Source organism: Aphidius gifuensis, linkage group LG4 (assembly GCF_014905175.1).
Source record: "Aphidius gifuensis isolate YNYX2018 linkage group LG4, ASM1490517v1, whole genome shotgun sequence".
Classification (NCBI taxonomy): Eukaryota; Metazoa; Arthropoda; class Insecta; order Hymenoptera; family Braconidae; genus Aphidius; species Aphidius gifuensis.
The window spans coordinates 12,522,329-12,540,677 of record NC_057791.1 but is presented as its reverse complement, the minus strand read 5'-3'; the positions used below and the strand labels follow the sequence as shown (position 1 = coordinate 12,540,677).

Below are 18,349 nucleotides of genomic sequence, written 5' to 3'. Positions count from 1 at the left end.
TTCACATATACCTTTTAGAAGTAACTTCCAAAAGTCTTATTTTTCCATACTTTTTCAGGATTTTTGAACAGTCCTGAAAAAGTAGTGATTTTGGCAACCATCAGGATTGGTCTTATTTCAAAACTCTGATTCTTATTTTTCAAGACTTTTTCCGTACCTAAAATTTTTATCCCGGATTAGTTTCTCTCCGTAAGGCTTTAATCCTAGAGATTTTAAAAAGAAATATTTTGAGTTTCCGTGAAACAATTTTTAATGTTTGGTATTATAATTTTATCCGGTAAATACTTGACAGTTTTTGAAATTGCAGTTACTTTCAGAATTATTGGATATATTGAAAAGCGTTCAAACGATTGGGAGTTCTCGGTATATACCTATAAGCAATATTTTCATAAAGAATATTGAGGAAAAAAAAAAATCTGATTGAATAACTGTTAAGGAATTCATTAATCTTTAAAAAATAATAAACCAGTGACTTTGTGAAAGCAATACCGACATTAACCATCGTTAATGCATGTATATATTTTATAACTAGAAACGTTTTATATCTAAAATATTTCATAAATTGCTTTGAGCGAATCTATGTGTATTGTTCATATCGTTCTTCAGTAATGATGTAAAAGAGGGCAATTTTTTTTTTTTTATTAATTATTAGAGCTATTCCGCCGGTAAACGAAATATATTTCAATATATATATAGCAATAAAAATAAATAAATAAATATATATAGCAATAAAAAGAAAATTTAGAGATATAAAAATTGAAAGAAAAAATAAATGTAGTGAAGAATGCAAAAAATTAAAATTGAGTAAAATGTAAAAGAACGTTACGCTTAATTCTCTGGTGGCACGGGCCGGTGCCAACCAGTTTTCTTGACTTTGCAGTGTATGGCCAAACATTACAAGATTCGGGGAAATTTAGGATTAAGGTAACGGCCTTACAAGAGACCTTAGTCTCAAGGTAAATAAAATAAAAAAGAATAAAATAAAAACTTAAAACATATTTAGGCCTACAAAGACGCTTTAGCATTTTTGCTTCTTCGGACCTTTCGAGGTTTTCTAACACCAAGCCCAAGGGCTGGACAACGTCTTGGACATTTTTTGGCATCAGTTGCACTCACAATTTCGAAGCATAGACGACTCTCTTTTCACTTGATTTCGCAAGTTTATACTCAAATAAGATCAAATAAAGATTAATTATTAATGAATAATTTTTTAAATAAATTTAAAACTAAATCACTTGCATTTAATAATTCACTAAAATAACCAACAAATAAATTAACAATTTAACAAGTAAGTGTTTCTCAATCGATAAATTTCATTCAATTAAATCCTAAAAATATTTTTATTAACTAAGTGTAAATCCTTTTACGGACAATATGTTGAACATTTCTTGCTGCCGATACTAGACAAATTTAGATTGAATTTAAATTAAAATTAAATTGAATTATTAAAAAATACAAAACAGTCTAAGTATACTTTTATTTTGTGAAAAGAAATATATATATATATATATTGTATTAAAATATATAGACATATACATATATTCATACGCATATATACACAATAACAAATTTTAATTCATATGAGTGTTAACAGGTACATTGTTCCATATCGTCTGAACACATTTATATAAGTATTAAGTATACAAATATTCGTATAAAGAAGGAAAATCAATCAATCGGATCAACAACCACGTGCTGTCGCTCAACTTTAACTAACCAGACGCAAGGATTCATCAAGCGGCAAGTTTCATTGAATTATTTTATTGATTAGAAATCGTGCGCTTGTTCCTACAATATTAAAAATAATTCAACAAAAAATAAATAAACGTTTGAGATGAAATTTTGAATAGTGTAAATTAATAAATATCATAATTATTATTTGTGATTATAAAGAGAATTATTCAATTAATGATTTAAATAATAATTGATCAGTTAGAATAAAATTTCGATTAAGTCAGAACTGCATGAAATAAATGATTAATTAAATATTTAATTTAAAATTTAAATAATTCTATAAACAACCGAAAATATGATTGACGAATTATATATAAATAATTATTTATATTGAACTAATTAAATAAATATACAACAAAGTCACGATCAATCAATTCAATGCGTTCAACTTTCTCAAAATTATGAATTAATTAATCAATAAAGTATTTCATTAATTAATTAATTAATTGTTTACAACTGATTGGTTTGTCTTTCAATTAAAAAAGCTTATTTCACAAGCATATATTAAAAAATGAATAAATACAATAAATGAAATTGCATTAATAAATTTTAAGTTATTATTGAAATATATATAAATAAATTTAAAATAATAAAATCATTTTTTAATTAATTTAAATAAACATAAACAGCTTTCAATATTACATTTATATCAATAAAATCTGATAGAGAAAAATAGAACAATTAAATTTAAATACTGTTTCTATATTTCAATTCAAAGTTTATTTAACAGCAATTGATACTAATCACGTGTAGTAATAATTTATATTATATGATAGAGAGCGTATTGATTTATCGACTGTTGATTTTTGCATTGTTTAATTAAATAATAATCATGGTATGTGTAAGATTCATTGTCCAAAAAAGAACAACCCTCGAGGCCCAGATCACGATGCTCCAGAATTTGGTAGAAACCGATTCGGTCGATAGAACAAATATACGTTTACGAATGGGTCGAATCACGGAATTATATAAAGAATTTGAAGCTATGCATGATGAAGTAATGGTGGCCGAACCAGATAATAATCACTCAAACGAATTAGAAAATCTTTTAGATAAATACTTTATGTTAGCTACGAAAGTAGAATCACTCTTGCAACCGGTCAACCCAATGCCTCCTCAATTAGAACCCGCTCAACCAATACAAAAATCGGAATTACCGCAAGCAGTGATCCCGACATTTAACGGAGACTATGTAAATTGGTTTTCTTTCAAAAATTCCTTTCAAGCTCTAATTAAAGCTCACACTGAATTAGACAACATTGACAAATTTCGTCTTCTTGATGAGGCCATAGTTGGTGAGGCAAAAAAGAAAATTGCCATTTACCCTATTGCTGATTCAAGCTTTCAGAAGGCTTAGGCGGCTCTTGAACGAGCTTTTGAAGTCAAGAGAATAATAATCTCACGCCATCTATCCTCATTGCTCGATTTACCTGTACAAGAAAAAGAATCTGCTGAAGGTTTGAATGCTCTTGTCGACCAATTAAGATTTCACGTCACATGTCTTGAAACTTTGAATATCAAAGTTACTCCTGAAATGTTGGTAGTTATTTTAGAAAGTAAATTACATGGAGTCACTGCTAAAAAATGGATTAATACTCTCGAAAGAGACACTTTTCCTAGTCTTGAGTCATTTATCGATTTTTTTACCAATGAAGCCATTTGTTTGTCTGAGTTTGAAAGAAAAAAAATTAAAGTTATTGATAAGACCAAAAAAGCGCCTCAACCTCTCAATAAAAGGCGACGTTCTCTTAATAAAATTATAAATAAACCTAATAATAGCAGTACGTCCAATTGCGTTGTTTGCAATTACCAGCAACACCCTCTCCACAAATGTCAAAGCTTCAAAAAAATGTCTATTCCGAAAAGACGCGAGGTCGTCAAAAAGGCTAATCTGTGTGAAGTTTGTCTTCGCTATCACAGAGGTGAATGTTTCCTTAGAAATTGCAGGTTATGTAATAAAAAACACACACTCAAAAAATTTTCTGGCGAATGCCACTATACTTCTGGGGCCCGATTCTCAAACTCATTTTTCGTGACAACTCGCCGGTGAGCGCGTTCACTCGTGAGCTGCTGTCGCTCGCTCGGCAAAGTTCGCCGGTGAGCAAGTATCACGGTGTAAACTATAACTCACCGGTGAGTTAAGAGTTTCAGTGAATTTGTTGCATACGCATATGTAGGGTACACTTTGAATATCTTTGAATATTTAAAGAAAGTTTTATAACATGAGTGAAGTTAAAAAAACAAAAGCTGCTCGGCCAGCAACAGCAAATCAAAAAGATTTGTTGACAAAGTTTGTAACCCAAAATTATACCTGAGAAGATTCATTATTACTTCTTTAAAATAAATTATGTTTGTAATTTAATTTACATCAAATGGAGTAAATTATGTATCACTGTGATAAACTGTTACATTTGTATACATTTGTATAGTAAACATCAACAAACGAACTCACCGGTGAGTTATAGTTTACACCGTGATACTTGCTCACCGGCGAACTTTGCCGAACGAGCGACAGCAGCTCACGAGTGAACGCGCTCACCGGCGAGGTTGTCACGACAAATGAGTTTGAGAATCGAGCCCCTGGTTGCCACAACTGAACAAAGTTCCGCTGCATGGAAGTTCGGTTACAGCAACCGAACTCGCGTACAGTAACTGAGTTAAGCTATATCAACCATACTGTTCAGCTGTGAGAGCTGAACAACCGTATCATCATATTTTTAATTTAGGTTATGTTTTTGACAGATGCTTTATAAACAAAAAAAATATATTAACTTCTAATTTTCCATAAAATCATCTTGTTATTTTTCTAGTTTCTATTTTACTAAAACATTTTCCTCAAAATTATATATGAACAATTATTATTTATAATTAATATTTAATTTCAAAAATATAGGAAAAATACGGCTAACGTTATATGCGCATGCGTGTATAGCTAAGGGCACGATACTTCAGCTGAGACAACTATAAGTTCGGTTGTGGTAGCTGAACTCGATTACTTGAATTAAGTTCAGCTCTCACAGCTGAACAAATAGTTGCAGTCACTGAACGTATAGTGACTGCAACCATACTCCTGTGACTGAACTTTTTACAGTGGCATTCGCCAGAAAATTTTTTGAGTGCAACATTTTCTTGCATGTTGACATTAAAACCGAGATAAAAAAAGAGAGTGACTAGCTGAGGAGACTCCCAGCGAGCAGGCCACCTGATTTATGACACGATTACTAAAGCCAGCTGCCCTTCTGCTGGCTATCTTTAGTGAGAGTCAAAGGCGGGTCGCAAAAATTTATATATTGTCGAACTCTTTTAGACACCTGCTTGACTGCCAATTTTATTACTCATAGGCTAGATTCTTGTTTAAATTTACATATAAAAAATGATCTATTCCCATCAGCGGTCTGAACTCAATGACAACCACTACACAAAGTACGTTAAAGTCAACAGTTTATGCACACTATAGCGTATTCCTTGTGTGCATGCCTGTGAAAGCAATACACTTAGAAGTAGTTAGCGATTTACTAACTGAGGGTTTTTTGGGAGCGCTGCGTCGATTTATTGTAAGACGTGGTACTCCAGCTAAAATTTATTCTAATAACAGTACTAATTTTGTCGATGCTAAAAAGCAACTAAAAGAATTATATACTTGCTAAATTCTGATGAGCATCAACATCTGGTGTATAACTTTGTATCTTTGCACATACCTAGAATAATATGGAATTTTATTCCACAATTATCATCTCAAACGGGTAGTAAGTGAATCAATGTTCACCTATGAAGTATGTACCACCTTCACCACTGGGGTAGAAGGCATTTCAAACTTAAACCCTCACACCATTGTCTCCTGATCCAAACGACCACAATGTCCTTACACCTGTGCACATTCTAATCGGTGAACCTATTCGAAACTTGCCGGAAAGAATACAACCTACCAATAAATTATCAGCCTGTGAGCATGTCACGAAAAGGCGACAGCATTTTTTGGGCTCGTTGGCATAGTGAATATTTACATAAGTTGCAGAAAAGACATAAATGGGCTGACGACATTGCCAATATTAAGGTTGGTGAAATAGTCATCATTGTTGAGAAAATTACTCCATGAATTAGCTGGCCACTCGGACGCGTAGTCGAGATTTGCCCAAGAGATGACCAGGTGGTCAAAACTGCCAATGGAGTATCCAAAACTGCCAATCACCTCGCTGTCATTCGAAGACGTCACAACAGTTCCAGATCGGCAATAATTAATATTTTTACTGCTCTGTATATTTTTGTAATTCAATCTGTTGCAAGGGAACATCAACTAGTAGATATTTAAAAAGCTTAATTTTATAAAAATATAATTTTTTATATGATTATAATATAATATAATATATGTAATTATATACTTATTACTAAATAAGTAGAATTTAATTTTGATCTTAAAATTTTCTTAGCTAAATTATAATTTTTAATAATTAGGTCTGAGAAAATTAATATTGTTTAATTTTCTTTTTATTTTGTTTATTTGATAAGTTATATTGTAACTAGTTATGACAGTGTACTGACCAGGTTTCACTTTACACCACACTTAGGAAGACGATTCCGTGGGTGCATAAGCACATCGCTCTTATACTGATTAATATTTTGTTACAAGATGATTTTTAAACTTAACATCATTATATATCAATTTGGCATACACATCTCTTGTCACTTGATTTTGCAAGTTTATTAAAGTTTATACTCAAATAAGATCAAATAAAGATTAATTCTAAATTAATTTAAAACTGATTCACTTGCATTTAATAACTCAATTAATAAACAATAAAATATAATCAACAAATAAATTAAAAATTTAACAACAATTTTCAAGTGTCTTTCATTCAAGTAAATCCTAAAAATATTTTTATCAACTAGATATAAATCCTCCATATATCAAACAGAAGGCCATTTTGCGTCCAACAAAAAATGTTCAGCTCTGAAAAAAGTTAATTTGGCTATAAAAAAAAATTGTTGGTTCTGTGAAAATTGGCGTTCTACAATATTTATGTAGTATCAGTTAATTTCAGCACCTTTTTATAAAGCTGCACAGTTTTTGTAAGAAACTTCTGTCAGTACGATTATAACTGATCTCTTAATGTTTGGTTGCCAGAGTAGTTGCTGGCTTTAATAGCATACGTCAAAATATAAATCTAAGATATAATTTAATACAATCATTTTAAGAAAGCACAACAATACAAACAACGCGCTATATAACGTGCTCATCTCTTCGTACACTCTGTTGTCTCGATAATTTGATGTCATTCCAAGTAACCGACACGGAACTCATAATATATTAAGTTAATATACTCTATTTCAATGTTAAAAATTTTATAAAAAAGAAGTCTTAAAAAAAAAAAAAATTTAATTTATAAAAATTAGAAAAAACTGTATGTTTTTCCTTTTCTATTGAATAATATGTCGTCAAATCCACAATACAAAAAAACATGAAGTTTTGGTCCCGTGCCGTACAGGGAAAAAAAAAAAAGAAAGAGTCAAGTAGACGATCCCTCGCTGATGCAGTTAAGTGGATATCTACAAGAAAACAAAAAAGAAAAAAAAAAAACGAAGATAATAAAATAATTCGAGTGAATGGTGGTTACAGGTGTGAGTCGTAATAACACAGTAAAATTGACCTTAGTGACCTCGTGAATACCATTAGAGTATATGCCGACTTCAGTGAGACCGCGAATAGCCAGCGCAATCGAGAAGGCCATGGATAACACCACCAATCATAATCATACCCACAGCCTTCTCATATAAACCTATGTATCAATTGAGACGAATCATTATCCAACTTGGAATTGTCGGCATTAGTCTTTCGTCCTCTCAAGCCTCTTCGTATTTTATTATTTTCTTTTTTTTTTCTTTTTCTTTTGTGCCACATACTACAAGTACACGAATTCCAACTGTGTTCACATTTCCGTGGACCTTCGGCTTTATCAAACACCATAACTCAATTTTTTATCTCAATGATTACCTAGTGATTCGAAAAATTATATTATTGAAAAAAAATAAATAAATAGAAAATACATGTTACATTTTCATTTTACGATATTGTTTTATTTATTTATCAATAATCAAAATACAAAATTAGTATTCGATGACAAATGTGTTAGTATCGATGAAAAAAAAAAAAAAAAAAAAAAGATGTTATTTTATTTACGATTCGATGAGAAAATGGTGCCTAATTAAATTGATACAAAATTCATTACAATATCCTTAGAAATCTAAAGATCTTTTTTTTTTTTTTTTTTTTTTGGAATTTTTCATAACAGTCATATCATGATAGTAATCATACGTATACATAAATAAAATTATTATTGGTATATGTCGTCACTCAGATAATATACGTATATAATTGAATAAATTAATCAATTAAAATTTTCGTTTGAAGTTACGTTTCTATTGTTATTTTATTTTTTTTGTTTTTTGTATTTTTTTATTTTACTATTATCTTCATAGTCAATAGATAAATAGTGTTTATAGTCAGGTACTTAATGATATAGAAGGCAGTTTAATTGTTGATATATACCAATATTATTAAAAGGTAAATAAACATACGACACACAGCATTATCATTTATTAAATTTATGATTAATGAAATTGTCGTAATTATATTTTCTATCAAGTAAAATTAATTAACTTGCATGATAATGCCAATGAAATTAAACAGTATAAGTTCGTTAAAATACATTGATTATTGATTATTCACTCTCCTAATTTAAGGCACTAATTTATTTAAAATTCGGATTTATAAATCTATTTTTTTTTTTTGTAATTATAACCAAACATTTTTTTTTTTTTCCTCAATCTTATTGGGATTTTTTTTTTTTCTCAGTCATATACGTATTAGTTATAAATATTTAAGATAAGTACAAGAATCGAAAACATCTTAAGTGTAATGATTTAACCTGCTAAAATTCTTATTAACTTTTTTTTAATTTTATTTTAATCTTAAATAATTATAAAAATTAATTACGTATCATGAACTTATTTTAAGGGAGCTATTATTTGATTACCCAAAAGACAAATTTATCTTCACTGTATTATCTTATATTTAATTTTTTTTTTTTTTTTAATTCAAGGCACTATATGCTATCGTCAATGCATTTCCTTAAATGACTATGAAAATATGATTGGGATACTTTTTTTTACACTATCAATTGACTAGTCACTACAGCAAAATCATAGAGCTTATACGAAGGGAAAAATTTATTTTCTTCGTTTCGTTTCGTTTCGTTCCGTTTTGTTTTTTTTATTTTTGATGAAAACTATGAAATATAATTAAGGGCCTTTTTTTTTAAATGTATTTCTCTGAATTTGAGAATGGTTTTTTTTTTCTCTTTTAAATTGTAAAAATATAATACTACTATTCTATTTATTTTGTCATCTCTCTTTTTCTACTTGATTTTTTTAAAGCCAAGCGATATAAAATATAATAAATATATTATCTAAAAATCTTAAAAAAAATACGTAATGATTATGATAATTCACTAATCAAAACATTATTATTTTTACAGCATGCAACGTAATATAAAAACTCTGTATTTCTAACAAAAAAATATAATAACTATTAAAAAAAAAAAAAAAAAAAAACAAAAACATTTAGGAATATGACAAAATGCACGATAATAGAGACTCACATCACTGGTCGTAGCATCAATTGGCACGATTTAATAAAAAAAATATTAAAAAAACAAATAAAATTGACCAGACTTATATGTTCATAATAAAAAAAAAAAAAAAAAATTGTTTAAGGATCTCATTTCAACCTCAAATGGAAATGTAAATATGAAAATATTTTATATTTTCTTGTCATAAGATTTTTAATTATTTTTTTTTAAATAAACACGAGTGTAAATCTCGTGTTTCAGTCTCAGATAAGTATTCTCTTTATAGAAATAACCCCATTGAATTTGGGAATAAACAAAAAATTTCTTTTTGTGATAAATAATCACTGTTGATAAAAAAGTTATCGACACTTTTGTGAGCAAAAATACTCAGCTTAAATGAAAAAAAAAATAATAACATTATTTAAACTGGTGGTGGTCCACGTACAAAACGTAGTTGTGGTGTCAGAGATAAACTCAGACCATTGGCAGCTTCACAACAGTGTGGTTCAAGCAGACAAACAGCACAGAATAGTGCAACAATTGCCAATTGAAAGGGTAATGCTGCTTTCAATATTCTCCATACCCAACTTTTTGGCACATAAGGATCATCATCAGGATCATCATTTCCAAGATGTTTTGACTTTTGAATTTTTTCCAAATCTGTTGTTGTCTGTCGCTTCTTCCTTTTACTAAAAAAAAAAAAATTAAACCAAAAGAAAAAAATTAATACATAAACTTGAATGGAAAATGAACAAAAAAAAAAAACTTGAATAAAAATAGTAAAAAATAAATGAGTATTTTTACATCTTTTTTTACGATCTGAAAGCGAGAAGAAGCTTTTTGGGGTTCGGACAAAACCTATTACTTGTACCGCGACTCTTAGATTAAATACAACAATAAAAAATAATAAATAAAAAAAAAAACAGAAAATTGAGTTATCAAAACAATTTTTCATATCAGTTGTTTGTGTTGAAAAAAAAAAAAAAAAAAGGATTTTACATAAATCTTATAAAAATAATAAGTAGGAAAAAAATATGTCGTATAAGAAATGTGAAATTGATGAAAACTAATGTGGCTATCGAAGTCAAATTCCTCGAACGTTATTACGACGTAAAAATTTCATGGAAGGGTGTGATCGTGAATTGGGGACATTTTGCGAGTACTTATGAAAAGCAATAATTCATATTCCCCGAGTTAAAGTAAGCTTCTATCTCACTTTAGTAATGTCAATTTTCACACATCGTCAAAATGCATATTGTGTCACTAAAAACTCTCATTTTCCAGGTCTTTTATATTAAAAAAAAAAAAAAACCAATAATAATATCAATAATAATATCAAAAAACTTAATGACATTACGAAACTTTTTTTCTTGCAATATCCTTCGTCTTAAAATTAAATTGATGCACTTTTCATTTAAAGACTATGCAAATGACGTTTTAGAAAAGTGTCACTTAATTTTAGTTAAAGATATATTATATTTTTTCAAAATGTAAATTGAGAAAGTATTATGATATTTTACCTCGAAGGATATTTTGACTGAGAATTACGATTGACAACTTTAGTCTCAACACTTGCTGCTGTTCTGACAATCAGTTCACGACACTGTTTTTGTAGACATTTTAGTTCAGCTTCAGCATCTTCAACACGTCGCCAAAGTTCCATGAGAACATCACTTCCTGGTGTCAATTGGCTTTCCAGACTACGGGTAAGTCGTCTGAGAGCTGATAATCGACGTTCACGTTCGCTCAATTCCTGTTCACTTCCGCTATCGGATATACCACTGTCTGAATATGTACCAGCCTCTTGACCAAGGCTCATTATAACAGGTTCAGAATAATTTTGTCCAACAATGCCATCCTTAACATCAGTCTGTAACAAAAAAAAAATCAATTGAAATTAATTAAATTTTATTATTTAATTTAAACAAAACATAAATAAATAAAAATAAAAAAATAAATTGATATAGATTTGAATCGTGATAAAAGTAAATGATAATAATATAATAATATGAGAATATGGCTGTTGGTGTTTGAAGTGAGTAAAAAAATAAAAGAAAACCTAAAGGCCAAAATGCCAAGAAGCAAAGAGTAGATTTAGGCTGTTTGCAGCAGCATGAAGACGACGGGAAACGATCCACAGTGGTAATGAAAAGCGTGATCCGCATAACAAGTAGCTTCAAGATACCACTAGCAGAAAATATCTCTAGTCTAGGATGTTGAAATGGTAAAATACATATATATGTCTGAAGCGAATGTCGAAAGCAAGCACAATTCAGGTCAGACACCCACACTTTTTTTAAAATAAAAAATTATATACTTTTGGTTACGAAAAGTTCTAGTAACTTTACAAAGTTATTTTCATTCCCAAAGAATTATCTAACTTTTAGATAAAAATAACAATTTCATGTTCTTTTTTGTTTTAGATTAAATGCTTTTTAGTTATTATTTTTTTTTTATTTTTTTTTAAAAAAAGTGGTTGAAAGAACTGAGAAATCTTGCCGAGTTTTCACTAGCATTCTTGGTCTATCGAGCTGGTTTTCTGTACATATTGATAGCTGCTTAATAATATATCTGATTCAAGGGGTCAAGAGATACGGAGTAAAATGGACAGCATTGGGGATCGAAGTGAGTTGATGGTTTAGGTTACAGAGGTTTTTTTTTTTTCTTGTACTGTGTCTTTATTTAACTTAGTTTAAGAGAAAAAGAAAGATGCCTCGATTTTCCCAGGGGATGGCTTGGGATCGTTAATCGCCCGGACGATTTCCTTTCGCCTCACGTACCAGGATGGCCCGCTGGAATCAGCGTAAAAATACAAATTTAATATCACGAGGTAGGTACACGGACTCATCCCAACCTATTCAGCTAACGCGTTGGATACAATACAATACCGCCTTTAATACAATTTTTTTTTTATTTTTTTTGTTTCCAGTTATACATATATATAAATATTTTTTCTTCATCACTCTTCTTCACCATCGAAGAAAAAAAAAATCATAGTTATTTGTGTTTGAATAAAATGAATTATATTTAAAAAAAGTAAAATAAAATTTAAAAATTTATCAAGTGGATACTAATTTTATACGTAGAATAATAAGTTGAAAAAAGAATAATGTCAGTGTAGAGTAATATTTAAGATGATACTCAAGAGACTCGTAATGCAAATGACAAAAAAAAAAAAAAAAAAAATACTAAATAAAAAGAGGAATGAAAAAAATTCTAGGTGTTTTTTTTTTATCTTTTAGGTGCATAGATTGTTTTTTCATCTTTTGTTTTATATGTGGAGAAAATGAGAGAAAAAATAACATTTCTTGGTTGAAATGAGAGAACGAGAAAAAGGTAAAAAAAAATGTCTAAATTTTTTTGGAGCAGTATGTCTTCTTGACGTACAAAATGAGCATGCGATTGGAAAAGTCACACGATGGAAAGTAAGGAATGGAAATTTACTTTATATGCAAATCGATGTACAATAAATGGTGACGAAGAAATGTAACGTTCAGTCAATTTTCCAACAGTAAAATAATGTAAAAATAAAATTAAAAAAAAAAAAAACAAACTTCAAGAAAATAACGAATAACTACTGCAAAAATATGATTATGATAATGATAGTACTGATGCATCAAACTCATTTCCGATTTATAAAATTCTTTAATTTCCTTTCAAATGCATTTTATGAATTTCAATTCTATTTTTTTTAGTAATAAAATTAGGATTAATCTAATCTGAAAAAAAAAACACAATTTCCTGCGATAAATTCAGAAAGCCATAAAAATATAAAATATATATTACTTGATTATTGCCATCTTGTTTTTCGGAAAGTAATCGTGCAACATCTCGTACTGATGATGCAACTTCAGGTGTTGCTCCAGCTTGTAATGCAGCATCAAGAACAGCAAGTGTATCCTTATCTTTTCGAAGAGCATTTTGAAGTTCAGTTAAACGTGCACCAAACTGTTGGACGGCTTGAACAGCACACAGTTGTTGATTTCCCCTATAAAGAAAAAAAAAAAAATTAGAAAAAATACAACATAAATAAATAAAATGTTATTATCTTTTCTCGTGTGATGAAGGAAATTAATCCGTGACCTGTCGTATCGTGTGACTGAGCCCTTGAGTAAACACAATTGAGACTTTCCAAGTTATTAGCAGGATTCGTTTTCTTTACTCAAACATTTTTACGTATTGATCTGATTGGCAAATAGCTTATTTCAATATGTATTTTATTTTTTTTTATCAATTTTGTGTGTGATAAGAGACGCTTAACATTCTAGAATACATATTGAAAATTTTGGGTAAAGAAAAAAAAAAAAGAAAATAATCAGAGTATAAAAATTCAAGTATGTTTAGAAGATGATGCTTATATAATTTTCTGTTGGACATTAATAAAAACTTTTTATCTAATGACTTTATATATGCACATCCCTTGTGATCATAAATGTCCACCGTTCTTCGATAATAATATTAAATTTAATGACATTTTGACCATATTACAAACATACTATAAAAGGGGTTTTCCACATTATACTTTTAAACATACATATATATTCATCAGCATAAAAAATAACATGTATTATTCACTTAAAATTTTGACTACACCAACGAGATGGCTTATGTGGAATTTAAGTCCGGTTTTAATTTCAACTGGAGAACTTGATCCCTCATTGCTGATAGGAATTTTCTATTGGGGTTGTGTTTAAGCGAATGACCACTGACCTAAAAATCTCAGTATCTTGAATTCACTGTTACTAATTTAAACTCAACAATTTTTATTATATTTTTAAATGAATTAATAAAATTATTATTATTTTTGCACCCTTATACTGAAAATTTTGGTGAGTAACCTGTGGTCAATTACAGTTGATGCGCAGTGACACGTAATAGGACACGCCAAAAAGAGAGACGATTAAAGCGACGATCCTTGGGAAATTTCAAATAATCCCATGCGACACGGGTCTCAAAATCCCCGCGGCTAAAACCAACGAAATGGCCAAATCTCTTATCTATACACAATAATATAAACATCCCCCTTTCATTTTTTTTTTTTTTCTTTCTTTTCTATTCTTTATTTATCTCAACTTAGTGTTTGCATATGAAGCTTCATTACCTTTTATAATATTTAGGGAACGTCTATCAATTGATGACCTCAAGATGTTTATTTTTCATATATATTTGGAATGTCCCAGAGGGTAAAGATAAAATAATAATATAAAATCAACTTACCTTTGAAAAGTTTCATCCCAAACACGATATAAATCAGCAACATCATCTTTTAAAGATACTGATACTGATGAAGCTGCTGATCCAAGATCTGTGATTAGTCTATGTGCAGATACATTTAGAGCAAGCATTGCGCTCTTACGTTCTCTCAGCATAGCAAGTTCACTCTGTAACATTAAATATACATTTTTATTACCACATTTCGGTCAATTTAATTCGTATATATTGCACCTAATGTTGAAAAGTAGGATAAAAATTTTAAGGGTGAAAACTCATGATTTTTTTATACATGGAAGAAAAAGCAAATAAAAGAGTTATTTTTTTTTTTGAAAATATAAAGTTTTTAGAATATATATAATAAAAGATTGTAAAATAATTTAAACAATGATTTGTAGTTTTAAAATATAGAACAATATTATAAAACAAGTAACAACATCATGTTGGTATTCTGTCACGTATTTTCAGTTCTATATAAATTTATAGTTAAAGTGCATAAATAACGTCTGGGTTGTCTGCTCACTTTTACGATGCTTCTACGCTACTTTCTGGACCTAGTATAAGAGCGAAATTTGTCCTGAAAATAAGAAAATGGCTTTCGTGACTGAGAAAAAGATCGTAAAAAAAAAAAAAAAAAAGCCTATATACCTAGTTCAAGAATACTCAATGATTAGTTATTACTTAACAAGAAAAAAAAGAAAACTTTAATTTTCATTAAATAAAGTAAAATTCTTAATATATGCATAGTGCAGTTGTGCATTGGTGATAATAGTGGTATCAATCAAATAGTCGAATGCATATTGGACGCAATTCACGAACGGAAAAGTGGTTGGACATTTATATTCAAGTCACAAATGCAATAGCTAAAGCAAGAGAGAAACACTGTTGGTTTTCTACCCTTACTCTTCATAATGCTTTCTGCCTTCAATTTACCATTCTCATCCCCTCCTACAGTTTCTATCAACAATTCTAACCCTATCTATTGGGCGTACAAGGACAGGCGCATTCCCATTTAATTCAATTTCCAATCAACAGCCAATCAATTGATTCGAATTCCGTATACAGTACGATCGCTTTGGTAACAAGACCTGAATCTATATGAGCTACAGACCAAATCATAGACAACAACAGTAAAGACGATTGAAATTGAAAATTCAATTCAAAAATTAATTTTTGATACTCTAAAAGTGATTGTTTCAATTGTTTATACTTTTTTTTCTTGTGCAATTTTCAAGGGGTTATTTATATAGTAAGTCATGGTGTCAATATTTTTTAAATCACTCTAAATTACGTTAAATTAAAAATAATCAATAATTTGACGTGATTTTTTTTTTATTTTAAACATAGCTCTATACTATTACTTTAAAAATTCAAAAAAAAGTGGAAACTATATAATACAAAAACATATATTAATAATTTTAGTTATGTCGTATAATAATATGTACGAGGTAAAAATAAAAAAATTGTTAAAAAAATATTATTCAATTAAAGTCACTCGATCTCTTAATGAACAACCCCTTTCAAGATTAATTGAACAAAAAAAAAAAAAAAATTGTGTGTAATTTTAGGAGTGTTCATGTTTTTGCTCTTTTCGACATAGTAATTGAGAATTTTTTGGTTTCAAATATATATCAAAATAGAGAAATGAGAATTTTAAAATTCTTACAGTATTTACAATTCAATGATTAATAAATGAAGTAGTCAACTCTAATTTTGACATATAACAAAACAAAACCGAAGCAAACATATGTATTATATAGTTTTGGGGATGGAATCGCAATTCCGTCAGGTTGTGGTCGTATATCTTGTTCTTATAGTTCTTGCATAATGCAGAAGAATGACGAGTTCAGCCAGCAAGTGTTGGACGCTAATACATCTTGATGATAGATAGCAAGCATGTGTTTAGTCTGGGCAATAAGGATGAAGAGGGAGTACCATCATAGAAGTATATATATATACTGACAGGTATTTTTTCTTCTTTTTTTTTGTTTTTTTTTTTTGTAGAGAGGGGGTTTGTGTGAGGCCAATGGCAAGAGGAGAAATATGTGAGGTGGGTTTTCAGACCAAACTATGGAGGAAGAGTGTATTTCGCACTAGCAAAATTTTACAATGCTAAGCACGTCGTGTGCCGACGAGCGTACGTGCGACACGACTACGCTTTTACGTTGGAAAATTTCGCCTGCAACTCATACCCTTTATCCCTCTCTAGTCAATGTCTCTCGCAGCCCCAACAATCCTCTTATGCGATCAACTTTTTAACTCAAAAAATTTTTTATGTGAAAATACAATTGAAATTTTTCAGTTTTTTTTTTTTTTCTTGTAAAATATTTGACATTAATTTTAATAAATATTATGATAATATAATTTTCATTTGAATGGTTATCTAATCTAGAAGAAAAAACAACAGCATATTAGAAAATACTGATAATTTTGCACATAAAAGAGGATATGCATTTTCAAAGTAAAATATATTTGATATATCATAGACGATTGTAATCAATAATGTCGATCATGTATCATGCTTATAAATTTCCACTGGTACGATAAATCTGAGCCAGCAGTTGGAAAGTTATCCAGAAGGTAAAGTAGAAATTTTTATAAATTCGATAAATATTTTAAAGGTAGAAAACTGCGAGTCATACAACAACACAAAAATAAACAAGTTAACTTACATTGATTTTATTAATGCGCTCATCAAGTACGTGATCAGGTTCAAGGATGATTTTTTGCGTAACAAGTCTTTCATGTACAGCACGAAATTCAAGATCCATTGCGGCCAGTTCTCGCTGTAATACACTTGCACGTTGTGACTCTTCAACTTTGTAAGACAGGTCTTGCCAGCGTACAATTAATCCTGAAATTTTAAATATTACAAAAATTACAACCAACAATAACAATAAATTTTAAATTTATGAAAAGATATTTAAAAAAAAGGATTTTTTTTTTTAAATAAAAAAAAACTCTTATTAAATGACCAATAACAGTGGTTTAGTTATTCCAATAAAAATAAGACAAAAACTAATTCAAACTAGCTGTAAAGTTTTTTTCTCAACTTCTTTGTTCTATATATCAATTTATCACGAATTGATTTATAAAAAATCGATTAAACTTGTGGCCCTGTCTGATTCAAGGCTGATAAACTAACAGTATTTATAAAAAAAATATTGATAACGGAACACTAGACTCACTAGATAGCACAATTTTTACGCTGATGACATTTTTAAAAAGTATCTTCAATTAACAGTTCACCGGTTTTTTTATTTTTTTTTATCTTCCAAGAAAGAATAATTTAGATTTCATATTAGTTGGTTTTATTTAAAAAAAATAAAAAAAAATAGCGTTTTAAATTTTTTAAACTGCTAAAAATTCTATAACCATATGAGTTGACTAAATGGGAAAGTGGTATATTGGAATTTGCGATTAAACTTTAGTCGGTACGATCATAAATAATAATCGTCAAGTTAAAAAAATAAATGAATAAAAAAAAAAAAAATTCTGGTTTTTCAGATTCTTTTTATAGACGTTAACACATATGAACATCCAAAGCGATAACAAAACAATGTTTTTTTTTTTCCGTATTCAATAAGTTAAAGAAAATTTTATGCGGATGAGTATGAGTGTGGGTTTTCCCAGTGAAATTATACAATAATTTTTTTTACTAATTTTTAAATAATTAACTACACTGAATGAAAGGAGAAATCTCAGTGAGAATATTACTCGTCACTAGAAAGATTCAATTTTTTAGAAAAGCAAATAAATAGCGACAGTTTTTTTTTTTT

The 18,349-nt window shown here is 29.1% G+C and overlaps 1 protein-coding gene across 3 annotated transcripts in view; it reads right to left on the bottom strand.

The window, feature by feature from the left end:
* Positions 1-8,797: 8,797 nt before the first annotated feature.
* The window catches only part of LOC122855093, a 66,607-nt gene continuing 57,055 nt past the window's right edge, over positions 8,798-18,349 (bottom strand). For all 3 annotated transcript variants that reach the window (XM_044156248.1, XM_044156249.1, XM_044156250.1), the window contains exons 15-19: positions 17,243-17,424; positions 14,577-14,740; positions 13,146-13,347; positions 10,880-11,229; positions 8,798-10,048 (exon numbers count right to left, since the gene is read on the bottom strand). In XM_044156248.1, coding sequence (XP_044012183.1) covers positions 9,781-10,048; positions 10,880-11,229; positions 13,146-13,347; positions 14,577-14,740; positions 17,243-17,424 — 1,166 coding nt within the window. In that variant the 3' untranslated portion in view covers positions 8,798-9,780. The remainder of the gene's footprint in view (positions 10,049-10,879; positions 11,230-13,145; positions 13,348-14,576; positions 14,741-17,242; positions 17,425-18,349) is intronic.